This window comes from Stegostoma tigrinum, chromosome 30 (genome assembly GCF_030684315.1).
Source record: "Stegostoma tigrinum isolate sSteTig4 chromosome 30, sSteTig4.hap1, whole genome shotgun sequence".
In the NCBI taxonomy this organism is placed as follows: domain Eukaryota; kingdom Metazoa; phylum Chordata; class Chondrichthyes; order Orectolobiformes; family Stegostomatidae; genus Stegostoma; species Stegostoma tigrinum.
In genome coordinates this window covers 12,379,293-12,394,209 of record NC_081383.1, presented here as the reverse complement: position 1 = coordinate 12,394,209, position 14,917 = coordinate 12,379,293, and the positions used below count along the sequence as shown (strand labels likewise).

General features: G+C 40.9%; 1 protein-coding gene across 1 annotated transcript in view; it reads right to left on the bottom strand.

The window, feature by feature from the left end:
• LOC125466010 (guanine nucleotide-binding protein subunit alpha-11-like) overlaps nt 1-14,917 on the bottom strand; it is a 43,635-nt gene that overhangs the window by 14,837 nt on the left and 13,881 nt on the right. Inside the window, exon 3 of the mRNA XM_048560089.2 lies at nt 3,892-4,046. Within this exon, the coding sequence (XP_048416046.1) occupies nt 3,892-4,046 (155 nt within the window). The remainder of the gene's footprint in view (nt 1-3,891; nt 4,047-14,917) is intronic.

Below are 14,917 nucleotides of genomic sequence, written 5' to 3'. Positions count from 1 at the left end.
AGAGCTGGATGAACACCGCAGGCCAAGTAGCATCAGAGGAGCAGGAAGGCTGACGTTTTGGGCCTAGACCCTTCTTCAGAAATGGGGGAGGGGAAGGGGGTTCTGAAATAAATCAGGAGGTGGGGGGAGGCGGATAGAAGATGGCTAGAGGAGAAGATATATAGAGTGGAGACAGACCAGTCAAAGAGGCAGGGTTGGAGCCAGTAAAGGTGAGTGTAGGTGGCAAGGTAGGGAGGCAATAGGTCAGTTCAGGGAGGATGGACAGGCCAAGGGGGGTGGGATGAGGTTAATAGGTAGGAGATGGAGGTGGGAGGAAGGACAAGTTACAGAGGCGGGGATGAGCTGGGCTGGTTTTGGGATGCAGTAGGCGGAGGGGAGATTTTGAAGCTAGTGAAGTCCACATTGATACCATTGGGCTGCTGGGTTCCCAAGCAGAAAATGAATTGCTGTTCCTGCAGCCTTTGGGTGGCATCATTGTGGCACTGCAGGAGGCCCAGGATGGACATGTAACTAGAAGTGCACATAATAATCCAATGTAGCCTAACTAAAGATTTATGCAGTTGCAATATGACTTGCCAACTATTACACTCAGTACTCTGATAGAGGAAAACAACATACCATATGCCATCTTTACCACCTGATCCACTTGTGTTACCACTCAGAGTTATAGACTTGCAACCCAATATCCCTCTGCATATCATTGCTCCTAAGTGTTCTGTCACTTACTGTATACTTTCTTCTTGCATTTGACCTCCCAAAATGCTTCTATGGCTGAGCCAATTTTGCATCTAACTTATAAACTCACCATGGATCCCATGTGACTTAATCTTCTGGATCAGCCTACTCCAAGTCACTTTGTCAAATGCTTTAGCAAAATCCATGCAGACTGCATCCTCTGCACTACTCTCAATCATCTTTGCCACTTCCTCAGAAAAGTCAAGTAAATTTGAGACAAGGCCTCCCCACCATAAAGCTATGCTGACTATCCCAAATAAGTCCATTATTTTTCAAATACAAACAATTCTCCAGTGAATGACCCATCACCCAATTTGTGATTTCCCACTGGATCTTAATTTGCCCTGCTCCCTCCCCTGTCCCCATATAATCACTCCCACCTTACCAATCCTTTTTTCATTCCCCACATTTCACTGCAAGCCATCTCACTGAATCACTAATTGTCTTCCTTTCACACCATAACATTCAGCCCATTGTTGCTACATTGTTCTCTAAGAATTTACCTTCATACCAATCTCCTGCCTTTTCCCCATAACCTTTCACTTTTTTCAACTTTTATATAAACATCTATCTATTTAACTTCTACCTTTAATTAAACAACCACCTGGCTCCAACCGCAATTGCCTTGCCCGCATCAGAGACTGACTGGCTGATAGCTGGTAAGCCATTGAAAAGCAATCAATTCAAATCAAATCAAATCAATGCATGTGGCCTTGTGCAAATCTGTGTCCCTGAATTGCCAAGCCACTATGAACGTCTCCCCTGCCTCCAGCGTCCCTATAAATATCTGGGTCACGGGCCAACTTCTAGATGGGTGTCAGTGACTGCTCCACCGGTACAATGACTAATCATGAATCATGCTGTTTGCAGAGGGAGGGACTGAGATCGGCAACAATAACTTTATTGGGTAGGGACCAGCTCCGTGTCGCACTAATGTGGAAATACAAAAAGTATGCAAAGCAGCAGTAGGGAATTCACCTTCAGGAAGTGTCTAACGCTTAAAAATCCTAAAGGAATGAACAAAATTACATTACCTCAACCGCCCCCAGCTTTCTATGACTGCAAGTTATAATCCCTTTCAGAGAGCACAGCCAGTGGCCACCTCCCAACCTGTCACACCCAGTGCCCAGGACTCTGCGGTAACAACACTGATTGACAAGAAGTTTCTACAGAGCTTCTACCTGTGTCACCTTTGTATATTAGTGAGGCCACTACCCCGTTCATGTGGGAGAGGTGGCTGCCTAAATTGAGGCTGGGATGAGTATTGAAGAGGCAGATCACAAACACCAAATTGTCTATGACTGTTTATTCCATTAAGAGTGGAATGGGGAGGCAGTAGCCTAGTGGTATTATCACTGGACGGTTAACCTAGAGACCCAGATACTGTTCTTGGGCCCTGGGATCGAATCCTGCCATGGCAGGTGGTGGAATTTGAGTTCAATAAATATCTGGAATTAAGAGTTTAATGATGACCATGAATCTAGTGTTGATTCAGGGAGGGGCCGGGAACCCGTCTGTTTCACTAATGTCTCTAAGGGGAATATAACTGCTGTCTTTATGACCAGGGTCTGGCCTACATGTGACTCCAGACCCACAGCAATGTGGTTGACTCTTAACTGCTCTCTGGGAAATTAGGCAATAAATGCAGCCCGGCCAGTGACATCTTCATCTCACGAATGAATGAAAAATAGAGATGAAAATCCAATCTGTCATTCAATTAGAAAAAGGCTTACCTGAGTTCCATACTTATTTCACACAGGGGTTATTGGTGATGTACAGGGCAAGGTTGTTCAGATTTAAAACTCTGTGTTTACATAAAAATGGAAGGAGGTGCCCATGACAACAGTGGAAAAACAAAGTGTGCAGGATAGGAACAGGTCCTTTGGCCCACTAAGCTTGCATTGCCTCTAGGCAGTCTGTATCCGTCTATTTCCTGCCTATTCATGCTTCTGTCACGCATGCCTCTTAAACATTGCTATTCTATCTGCCTCCACCACCACCACCACCACATTTGGCAGCACATTTCAGGCACTTGCCACCCTCTAAAAGACTTGCTTCTCATATTTCCTTTAAACTTATCCACTTTTACCTTAGACCAATATCCTCCAGTAATTGATACTTCTACTCAGGGAAAAAAATTGCCAAACATCCATTCTATCTGTGCCTCTCATAATTTTGTAAATCTCTATCAGGCCACCCCTCACTCTCAAACAAGCAGAGATTTTTCAATCTCTACCGTTCAAACCAGGCTACATCCTTGGAATACCTCTTCTGTACCTTCTCCAAAGCCTCTGCATCCTTCTGGCTGTGTGAACATCTACATTGTATGCAATATTCCAAGTGTGGCCTTACTGAAGTTATAAGTAGCTACAAAATCAATGATTCCAAAAAGAAGTTGGATGGGTATTTTTAAGTAGAGCAATGATACTTCCTGGATTGGTTTGTGGGAAGCTAGCATTCATACAGTGGGCTGAATGGTCTTCTGTTCCATAAGTGACTCTATGATTCTATGATACTCAATTGTTATCTTGGAAGGCCATTAAACCACATTGTACTAGTTGGTTCAAAAGGCAACTAGGTGCACTTGTGGAGAATGCCGGGACTGGTAACCAGCTGCCAGGATCAAGCAAAATCCAAGATAACAAAGTGTGGAGCTGGATGAACACAGCAGGCCAAGCAGCATCTCAGGAGCACAAAAGCTGACGTTTCGGGCCTAGACCCTTCCCGAAATGTCAGCTTTTGTGCTCCTGAGATCCTGCTTGACCCGCTGTGTTCATCCAGCTCCACACTTTGTTATCCTGGATTCTCCAGCATCTGCAGTTCCCATTATCACTTAAGCAAAATCCATCTAGCTCACTAATGTCCATTAGGGAAGGAAATTGCCATCCTTACCTGGTCCAGCCTCCATGTGACTCCAGACCCACAGCAAGGTGGTTGACTATGAACTGCCCTTGGGGCAATTAAGGATAGGCAATAAATGCTGACCTAGCCATCATTGCTCTCATCCCATAAATGAATAAAGGAAAAACACATATGGAATTGCTAAGGCATCAGAGACAGAGCAAGACAATGCAATAACCAATATGGTGGTTAATTAAAATTGAACTGTACACAAAGAAACTTCTGAAAGGAAAATAAAGAATAATAAAGACTTACTAATTTGTAGAGTCAAGCAACTGGTACTCTCGTCGTCGTTCATAACACATTCTCACTCCTGGATCTTTCCATAACCTTTTAATTGCATCTGCATGGTGCCTTTCAAGAGTCGTGACTTTATAGGCTTCTAGTTCCTTTATTTTATCAGCATTTTCCTGTTGAATTAAATAAGAGTGTAAACAGTGGCACTAACACTGCTCAGGTTCCCTGAATTTCATTACATGGTCTGTTCTAAATGTAGCTTTCAATAGCTACGACAGTTGATGTTAAACGGAAAGGCATGCTACAGTATCATTATTGGAGAGAGGATGCAATTACAGTACGCAAGCTTACACATGTAGGGCCATTTTGAATGTAGAGGTAGGGTTAATAACAGGTATTGTTTCCCTAGGATGGGGGATTTCAAGACTAGGGGGATCATTTTTAAGGTGATAGGGGAGAGATTTTAAAAAGACATTAGGGAGAATTTTTTTACACAAGGTGTGGTCTGTATGTGGAATGAACTTCCCAAGGTAGTGGTGGATGTGGGTACAGTTGGATGTTTAGCAGGTACTTAGGTAAGTACAGGAATAGGGAAGGTTGAGATTTTTGGGCCAGGGCCAGGCAGGTGGGATTATGGTCAGCATCGACTGGTAGGTCTGAAGAGTCTGTTTCTATGCTGTTTGACTTAATGACTGACTCTATAAGTAGGACAGTGAAGGTAACAACAAGAGCATCATCTGAGTTGTGTGCATATTCTCAGAAGTTTGTATTTGACTTTAGTATTGTGTCTGGGTGGAGGCATTTTACTTGGGATATTCCTGCAGTGACCTAGTGTGGAATTGCTTACAGCCCAACATCCAGCCTCAGTTATGTTTATGCAAACTCACCAATTATTTTCTGTTTTCTAACTATGGTGCATTCAAGTATACAACCTTGTATAAAGTGTCACAGAATACGACTGAGCAATGAATACATAATCTTGCATCTGGAGCACTGCTTGTTGGTTTCTCTTCCTTATATTCCTATTCCCATGCTCATGATGGGAACATCAAGTGACAACACGTAGAATTACACTTGGCTGCTGATGGGATTGACTTTACAAAAATAACTATTTCACAATGAAAATTCTAATGTCCAGTGGATGACTCCAAATGTCAAAATCACACAATGAGCATTGCCCTTAAACTCTAAGCCTGAAATGATTCTGATCTTCTTTCCAGTTCTGCTGCTGAAATTCTGGTTCATGCACCTTGTCAGCTTGCGATTCAATGGGGGACCTTTCCAACATTCACTTCTTTAGAAAGTAAAATCAAGTTTGGGTGTATGACTGGTGACCAATCCATTCCTACCACTCGTTGCCCCATTAAACTTCAAGATGGCCCTGCACTACTCTAAACAGCTGCCTGAAGATCTGCCATTGTTGAACTGCCAACTTGTCCAAAAATAAATCCTGTTCACTCTTTATTCTTGTCCCCACCCACCAAATGCCTCCTCTGTATTTATAGGCTCATCAGTGTAACACATAGAGGCTCCGAAATCGGCTGTTGGACTAGCACAGTACATGTCACTTGGAACAATAGACTGAATATTTTCTCTCCTTACTGAAAGTTAATCCCTTACTGAATGATTGCTCAGCGGAGCGTAGGGACACCAATTATTCTCCAACCCTTTACCCAAAATCCATGTTTTGTTTGTGTCATCACAGCAACAGGACTCTCTCGATACTGAGGAGATCAATACTGAGCCTACCTTATTGTTAATGAACATCTGCAATAAATGTTGCTGTAAAACAGTCATTTTCCCTCCATAAGACTGATATAACGCCAACATCACTTCTACAAATCACAGTCAATTTTCCAATCAGTCAACGCTCTTCTCATCAGTATAAAATGTTGTTTACCCTTTATATTCTTATTTCTTGTGAATGCCCTGATGAATGCAAGATAAGAAGTTTCAACAAAACATTTTTTTTTCAGCAACACTGATTTTATTTAAATTGGCATTAGCCAGAGTCATCAAGTCATACAGCATGGAAACAGTCCAACCAGTCCATGCCAAACATAATTCCAAACTAAAACAGTCCTACCTGCCTGCTTATGGCACATTTCACTCCAAGCATGTCCTATTCCTGCATTTACTTAAGTGTCTTTTAAATGTTGTAACTGTGCCCACATTCACTACCCTCAGGAAGTTCTTTCCGCATGCAAACCATCCACTGTGTAAAAGGATTTCCCCCATGTCTTTTTTAAATTTCTCTCCTCACACCTGAAAGATATGTCCCCTAGTCTTGATATCCCCCATCCTAGGGAAATGACACCTACTGTTGAACCTTTGGGCTATGGGGCGCGGTTGAACAGAATGGAGCTATTTTTCCAAGAATGTCAGAAGCTGAGGGGTGACATTATAGAGTTTTATAAAATTATGAGGGGTATGGACAGGGTAAATAGGCAAAATCTTTTCTCTGGGGTGGGGGAGTCCAAACCTAGAGGGCATAGAACATAGAACAATACAGCACAGAACAGGTCCTTCAGCCCTCGATGTTGTGCCCACCTGTGAACTAATCTAAGCCCCTCCCCCTACACTATCCCACCATCATCCATATGCTTATCCAAGGATTGTTTAAATGCCCCTAATGTGGCTGAGTTAACTACACTGGCAGGCAAGGCGTTCCACACCCTTACCACTCTCTGAATAAAGAAGCTGCCTCTGACATCTGTCTTAAATCTATCACCCCTCAATTTGTAGCTATGCCCCCTTATACAAGCTGAAGTCATCATCCTCGCAAAAAGACTCTCACTGTCCACCCTATCTAATCCTCTGATCATCTTGTATGACTCTATTAAATCCCCTCTTAGCCTCCTTTTCTCCAATCAGAACAGGCCCAAGTCTGTCAGCCTTTCTTCATAGGGCCTGCACTCCAGACCAGGCAACATCGTGGTAAATCCCCTCTGCACCTTTTCCAATGCTTCCACATCCTCCTGTAATGGGGCAACCAGAACTGGACATAATATTCCAAATGAGGCCACACTAGCATTTTGTACAGTTGCAGCATGACATCACGGCTCCAGAACTCAATCCCTCTACCAATAAAACCTACACACCGTAAGCCTTCTCAACAGCACTATCAACCTGAGTGGCAACCCTATCAACCTAGGTTTAAGGTGAGAAGGGAATGGCGTAAAAGGGACCTAAGGGGCAACTTCTTTCATACAGAGCGTGGTACATGTAAGAAATGAGCTGCCAGAGGAAGTGAAGAAGGCTGGTCCAATTACATTTAAAAGGTATCTGGGTGGGTATATGAATAAGAAGGGTTTAGAGGGATATGGGTCTAATACTGTCAAATGGGACTAGATTTATTTTGGATATCTGGTTGGCATAGACGAGTTGGACCAAAGGGTCTGTTTCCATGCTATATATCTCTATGAATCTACACTCTATCCATAGCCCTCATGATTTTAAAAACCTCTATAAGGTCACCTCTCAACCTCCTATGCTCCAGTGCAAAAATGTCTCAGCCTATCCAACCTTTCTTTATAAGTCTAACCTTCAATATCCAACAATGTCCCGGTAAATCTCTGAATTCTCTCCAGCTTAAAAATATCCTTTCTGTAACTCAGTGACCAGAATTGGACACGGTACTCCAGAAGAGGCCTCACCAGTGTCCTGTACCACCTCAACATGACTTCCCAACTCCTACACTCAAAGGACTGAGCTAACATTTTCAAAGCAAAATAATGTAGTTAAATATTTGATGCCAGGAATTTTGAAAATGTTTACTTAATGGTAATCCTGATTTCAGGTAGCATTAACCATAGAATTCTGCTGCTAATTACATTAACATTTCATAAAAATATGAATGAATGGTCTTTGCACACCAGAGATACACAAAGAAACAGAGATATAGAATTGAAACTTCTTTACTAATTAGAGGAAAACCTCATACAAAACTCATGATATGTACTTTTATTATCAAGTACACCATGACCATGCAAATTGTGCTTAAATCCTCAGATATTAAAAGAGGTAGGTACAGAGATAGTGAACACATTGGTTTTGATCTTCCAGAATTCCCCAGATTTTGGAACAATTTTCATGGATTAGAAGGTAATAAATGCAATTATATTATTCAAAAAAGCAGTGAGAAAGAAAACAAGGAACTGGAGGTCGGTTAACCTGGTGTCATTAGCACAGGATACGCTAGGATCTATCATTCAGTAAAAGATTATGGAAGGCTTTGAAAAGGCTAGGTCTTGTCAACATTTTTTATAGTAATGTACAGCCAACTGTTATAGTCTGTAAAATTGTAACTACATTTTGTATATAACACTCTTCTTGTTAGACCAGAAGAAGCCTGCTCTCTTACACGTTAGAAAATGCAAGGCCCGAAAGAACACAAAAACAGAGAATAGAGATGGCAGCATACACAGCATTAGGGATTGGTGGATATATATTAGCATGGATGAGCATTGACCAACAAATAACAGGGCAAGAATAAATTGATCACCTTTAGTTTAGCAGCTACAAAGACCAGCTACTTACAATCTTTATAGGTGGTTTAGATTATGTTCAACTTTGCTGAGAATGAGAAGTAAGGTGGGAGAGTAAGCTGTGAGAAGGGATATAAATAGATTAAGTGACTGAGCAAGAGTATGGTATTTGAAATATCGTGCAGGGATATGTGAAGATATCCACGATAGAAAAAATGAAGAGAAAAAGATTTTTTAAAAAATGAGAGAGTAATAAATGTTCATATTCAGAGATATATGGCTGTTATGGTCCATCAATCAGAGAAAGTTAACATGTTAATTCAGTAAGCAAATGGTATGTTAGCTGTTATTTTGCAGGGGTTGGAATATGTGAGTGAAGCAGTTTTACAGTAATTGTACAGTACAAGGTGATAACTCTTACAGTACAATGTTTTGGTCTTCTTACCAAAGGAAGGATAAACTTGCTTTGCAGAAAGTGCAAATGACTCATTGTTGCTTAGTCAAATTCTTGAAGCAGCCTTCTTAAAACACTCTGAGTGTAACCTACAGCACATGGACTGCAGGGGTTCAAGAAGGCAATTTGTTATCATTTTCTACAGGACAATGAGCAATGGTAATAAATGCTGACCCTGCCAGCAATGCTCAAATCCCACAGATCAAATATAAGGAAAACTAGGCTGAATTTTGAGAATAAGAGATTGCTCTACGAGGAACATTTTGGTAGAGAAGTCCTTTATTCCCTGGAATTGTGAGAAAAGGCATGTGATTTCATTGAAGCATAAAAATTTCTTAAAGGACTTGACAGGTTAGATGCTGGGAAGTCATGTCTCCTGGCAAAGAAGAAAGTCTAGAATTAGAAGTCACACTCCCAAGGTAAGGGGCCAGTCACTTGGGACTTAAAAGAGGACAAATTCCTTCACTCAATGTGCACCTTTGGAATTCTGTAGCGAACTGTGGATGCTCAGTAGTTGAATATATTCAATTGGACATGGCTAGCTTTTGAGTTGTAATGGATTCAAGGGACCTATAGTTTGGGAATGGAGTTGAGGTGGAAGACCAATAATGATCTCAATGATAGAACAGCCTTGAAAGTCTAAAGGACCTCAGCAATTCTTATATCTATTGAACACTTGTCCTTACCATACCCTTAGCTGGAATGCGAGGTAATGAGTATTCTCTTCAGCTGGGCTATGAGACTGTAATGGAAGAGAGTCTAGAAATTCTATCTGTCTCCTCTCCATGCACTTGTGTCAGGGAGCAGCACTCACATCAAAAACTGCCTGCGATGTGTAATCGTTTTGTTTTAGCTAAAATAAAGTCTACAAACATTAAGAAGGTGAGGTAAAAGAAGATGGGAAATATTTGGAAGAAATTAAGTTGAAACCCATGTTAAACTACTTTCCTTTCCAAATGCTGCCTGATCTGACACATAAACAATTCTTTCTTGTATTGTTTCCGTTGACTTGAAGGTAAGCAATGACGTATTAAAGAGTGGGTTGGGAAGTCCCCACTAAACACAGTTCCATTTTAGCTAATGATGTCCTTCTGTTTCAAACGAAATTTTGTGTTAATATTTTACTATCTTTATAAACAGCTTTTTTTAATTTTCTAAACCACCGGAAAGCATTCAAAGTATATTTGTGGTTAAATAATTGCATTCTTCAACAATTAATCAATGTGTTCACAAATATCTTGAGAGAAATGTTTCCTAGTGCAATGTACCTTCCCTTATATAGTCAATTGAGTTCCTATTACAGGATTATCAGTAATGATTTCCTGTAAAGGTCGGTATGTCCACCAACTAGAAATTCCTGCTTTATCCTCTACAATTATCAATGGGAGGAATTTCAGAAGTCATTTTTTGAACAATAGCTAACGCTTGGCTATCCCAGTTAACCACGAGCTACTTAAAAGTTGCCCATTTGCAGTGTGTCATCTAAATCACATTCTTCCAACTACAGAGCAATGTCTACATATATCCTGAGTTTCCAACACTGCTGCTGAGACCTAATCCATACCCTCAACATCAGGTATTGATTTAGCAGAAGGTTCCTTTACTAACATCCCTTTGGCAAACTACCTGCTCTCTGTCCTGTTTCTTACGACATCTAATAACCCACTCACATTAACTGTCGCTAAATTCCACGCCTTGTTCTGAAGCAGGATTACAGGACTCAAAACTTAGCTGTTTGTCTCCACAGATGTGGCCAGACCCACTGTGTCCTCCAGCAATTTCAGTTTTTGTCTAAATACATTTCCAGTTCCTCAGTTTCAAATATCATAACATATTCTACCTATTCTGAACTTCTCCAGTTGTGCAAAGCTCACTTTACCCAGCAATCCTCTCAAATTAAATTTGATTCTGACTCCCCTTACTTCAACACAATTGGATTAAATATAAATACTACATCTTGACCTCAATAGTTCTCTTCTAAACTTTTCACAACTTTTTTACACTGAAGGTGATGTGCATATGGAGTGAGCTGTCAGCAGAAGCTGTTGAGGCAGGTACATTAATAACATTTAAAGACATTTGGACCAAAATAAAGGGTCTAGGCCTGAAATGTCCACTTTTGTGCTCTTAAGATGCGCTTGGCCTGCTGTGTACATCCAGCTCTACACTTCGGTATCTCAGATTCTCCAGCATCTGTGGTTCCCATTATGTCTGGACAAATACATGGATAGGAAAGGATATGGGTCAAGTGCAGAGAAATGGAGTTAGCATGGATGGACATTTTGGTCAGCATGGACTAGTTTGGGTCGAAGGGCCTGTCTCCATGGTGGAGGACTGTATGACTCTATGACAATGACTCTAAAATCCTACCTCTCTTTTTGTTGTCAAAGGTTTCCTAAGACAAATATTAAAACAAACAGAAATGAAAGGTGGCTTAAACATGGGTTTCAAAATAAATTGGGGATAGATTAGGTCCAAGGAGAAGAAATATAAAATTGCCAGAAAAAGCATCAAGCCTGAGGATTGGGAGCATTTTGTAACTCAACAAAGGAGGGACAAGGATGATTAAGAGGGGATAAAAGAGTATAAGAGAAAAAATGTAGAGAACATAGATACTGTTTGTAAGAACTTCTATAAATATGTGAAAAGAGAAAGGTTAGTGAAGACAAATTAGGGTCCTTACGACTGAAAGCTATATAACTATAATGGTGAACAAGGAAGCTATGGAATAATTGAACATATTTTCTGTGTTCAGAAAAGAGGGCTGAAATAACCTCCCAGAAATATTAATGAACTAAAGATCTTTTAAGAAGGCAAAATTGAAGGAAATCAGAATTAGTAGTAAAATGGTGCTAGGGAAATTAATGGGGTTAACCTGAAGCATTTGATAAAGGAAGTAGCCCCAGAAATATTGAATATATTGGTTGTCATCTTCCAAAACTCTATAGATTCTACAGTAGCTCCTATGATTAGAGGGTGGTAAATGGAACCCCAATAATTAAAACAAGGAGGGTAAGAAAATTATAGATGAGTAAGCCTAACATCAATCAAATCTATTGGAGTTCTTTGTGGATGTAACTAGTAGAATAGATATGGAAGAATGGCTGGATGTGGTGTATTTGGATTTTCAGAAGCTTTTTGATAATTCCTTTTATAAAGTTAAAGCACATGGGATGTGGGGTAATAGATAGACATGGATTGAGTTTTGGTTGACAGACAGGAAGCAGACAGTGGGAATAATTTTTTTTGTAAGCAGCAGGAAGTGACTGATGAAGTGTGGCAAGGATCAGTGCTAGGGGACTAAGCTACTCATGGTATATATATTTATTGGGCAAGGGAACCAAATGAAACATTTCCAAGTTTCCTGATGTGACACAACTGGCAGTAGTTGTGAAGAAGGAGGCTTCAAGGTGAGTTAGAAAGTTGTACAAGTGGGCAAACACATAGCAGATTCAGCACAACATGGCTAACTACAAACCAATACACTTAGAGCAAAACAGGAAGGCAGAGTACTGTTTAAATGTTGAAATTTTGGGAAATGTAGAGGTACAAATGGCATCCATATACATCAGTCAATGAAAGTAGACAGGCTGGAGTGAGCTTTGTACGCCCGGAGAAATTCAGAATGGGCTAAATATATTACGGTATTTGAAACTGAGGATCTTGAAACGCATTTAGACAACCAGCAGAGATTGGTGCAAGCCAAAAACAGAAACTGCTGGAGAAACTCAGCAGGTCTGGCAACGCCTGTGAAGAGAAACAGAGTCCTCTGATCCAGCTTCAGAACTAGGAAGTGAATTTGGTTGTGATTAGTGTGAGAGGGGTATTAGGTATTGTAAGGAATATCAAGCAATTAGAAAAGTAAATAAATATTGACTTTCATTGCAAGAGGATTTAAGTTCGAAAGGAAAGTGTCTTAATGCAGTTATATAGAGACTTGGTGAGACCAGAGCTGGCATACTGCATGAAGTTTTGGTCACCCTACCTAAGGAAGGATACTCTTGCCATATAGGAAGTGCAGTAGAGGTTCTCCAGGCTGATACCATGGATGGCAGGACTGACCTATGAGGACAGGCAGTTTGCAAGCAGTGGAGTTTAGAAGGATGAGAGAGGATCTGATCAAAATGTGTAAAATTCTTATGGGGCTGGGCAGACCAGATGCAGAGAAGATGGATTCCCTGGTTAAAGCCTGGAACCAGGGACTCAGAACACATGGTGGACTATTTAGGACTGAGATGACGAAAATCTTTTTCACTGAAAGAGTAGTGAACATGAAGAATTCTCCATCACTGAAGGCTGTGGAGGCCAAGTCACTGAATACACTCAAGAAAGATGAATTCTTTTTAGGTTTTGAAGGCATCAAGGGGGTTGGGGTGAAAGTAAGAATGTGGCATTAAGAAAGAAGATCAGCGGTGATCTCACTGAACAGCAGAGCAGGCTGGAAGGACTGAATAGCTCACTCCTGCTCTGAGTTTCTATGTTTAACTCTTTGACGATGAAGTCCATTTATGCCTCTGTCTCTACCTCGTGAGATGTTTTGAAACACTTTCCAGGTGACAACTTTCTTATGAATGCAAATTACTTTAACACTTTTTTGAGGGAATTGCTTTCTGCAATGAACTTTTCAGCTCTGGGAGTTGGGGTCAAATCCAGTCCAGATTTAAGTGGTGAATATTTCCACTGATTCCTAGCTATGAGGCTATTGGCAGTGTCATTCAGACAGGCTTATGATTAGTTGGTGTAGTGGGGAGGCAACGATGTTGCAGGAAGCATTGTCTTTCTCCAGTTCAGTCTAAGATCTATTCTTACTTTTGGCTCAAGCAGCAGGCACAGGGTAGCAGTTTAATTCCTCTGAACTCAAATTTTTATTCTTAATTTGGCCCATTATGGCCCTTTTTGCCCTGCATCACAACCTTTTTAATTATTCGCTCACGGGACTTGAATGTCTCTGCCTGGGCCATCATTTATTGCCTGTTCCGAATTACTCTTGTGAAAGGGGTGGTGAGCTGCCTTCTTGAACCACTGCTGTCCCTGTGCTGTTAGGGAGGGGTCTACAGGATATGGACCCAGCAACAGTGAAGGAATGGTGATGTATTTCCCAGTCATGGTGGTGAGTGGCTTGCAGGGGAACTTGCAGGTGTTGGTGTTCCCATGTATCTGCTGCCCTTTGTCCTTCTAGATGGAAATTCTGTGGGTTTCGGAGGTGATGTCGAAGGAGCTTTGGCGAATTTCTGCAGTAGATCCTGTTGTTTAATCACCCCCATCTCCCACACTGTCAACAGGCCTTCCTTGAAATGTTAATTGTTTTGTTCTCCACAAATGCTACCTGATTTATTGAGAACTTACAATACATTCTGTTTCTAAGGTAGATTGTGAGGTTGTAGAGAGCTTGCTTCAATCTGTATCAAACTGTACTATTCCTGACTCAGCTGGGGATTTATTGGTGCTAACATTGGAAAGTATTCCATTCCCAACATTTCTGAAGAAGGGTCTAGGCCCAAAACATCGGCTTTCCTGTTCCTCTGGTGCTGCCTGTCCTGCTGTGTTCATCCTGTTCTACACCTTGTTGTCTCACATTCCCAACATTGATATTCACGAGTGTGAAAAATACCTAAAAGGCTCATTGGGCCATAACATAAAATAATGTCTCGTCTGTGAATGAAGATATCATATCCTTAGCGTTTTTGAGCATGGAAGAAATACTTCAGTACTATCTGCTTTCAAGATAAAGGGAACAAAATAGCACTGATAACCTTTCAGGATGTTAAGCGTTTTGTCATTCTGTCATCTCGAGTACAATCCTTCTAACTGAACAGAATAGTTCAGAAGTGAAACAAGAATGGCTAGTATAATGTGGTCTCAGGAGCCTGACTGTTCCTGTGGATGTATAGAACTTAAAAGAGAAATGCTTTATAAATAAGATACCAAATGAAATATTTTCCTTTCTGTCTCCTTTTCCATGCTGCTTGTTGTCACGGCTGATAAATGCTGCCTACCTGAACTAATATGCTTTACTTGCAAAAGTAGATAGAGGATATATGGTGTGAGATTACCTACTTAAGGTTGCCTGGCAAGAAAATAATTTAATCTGAGCAATTACTTC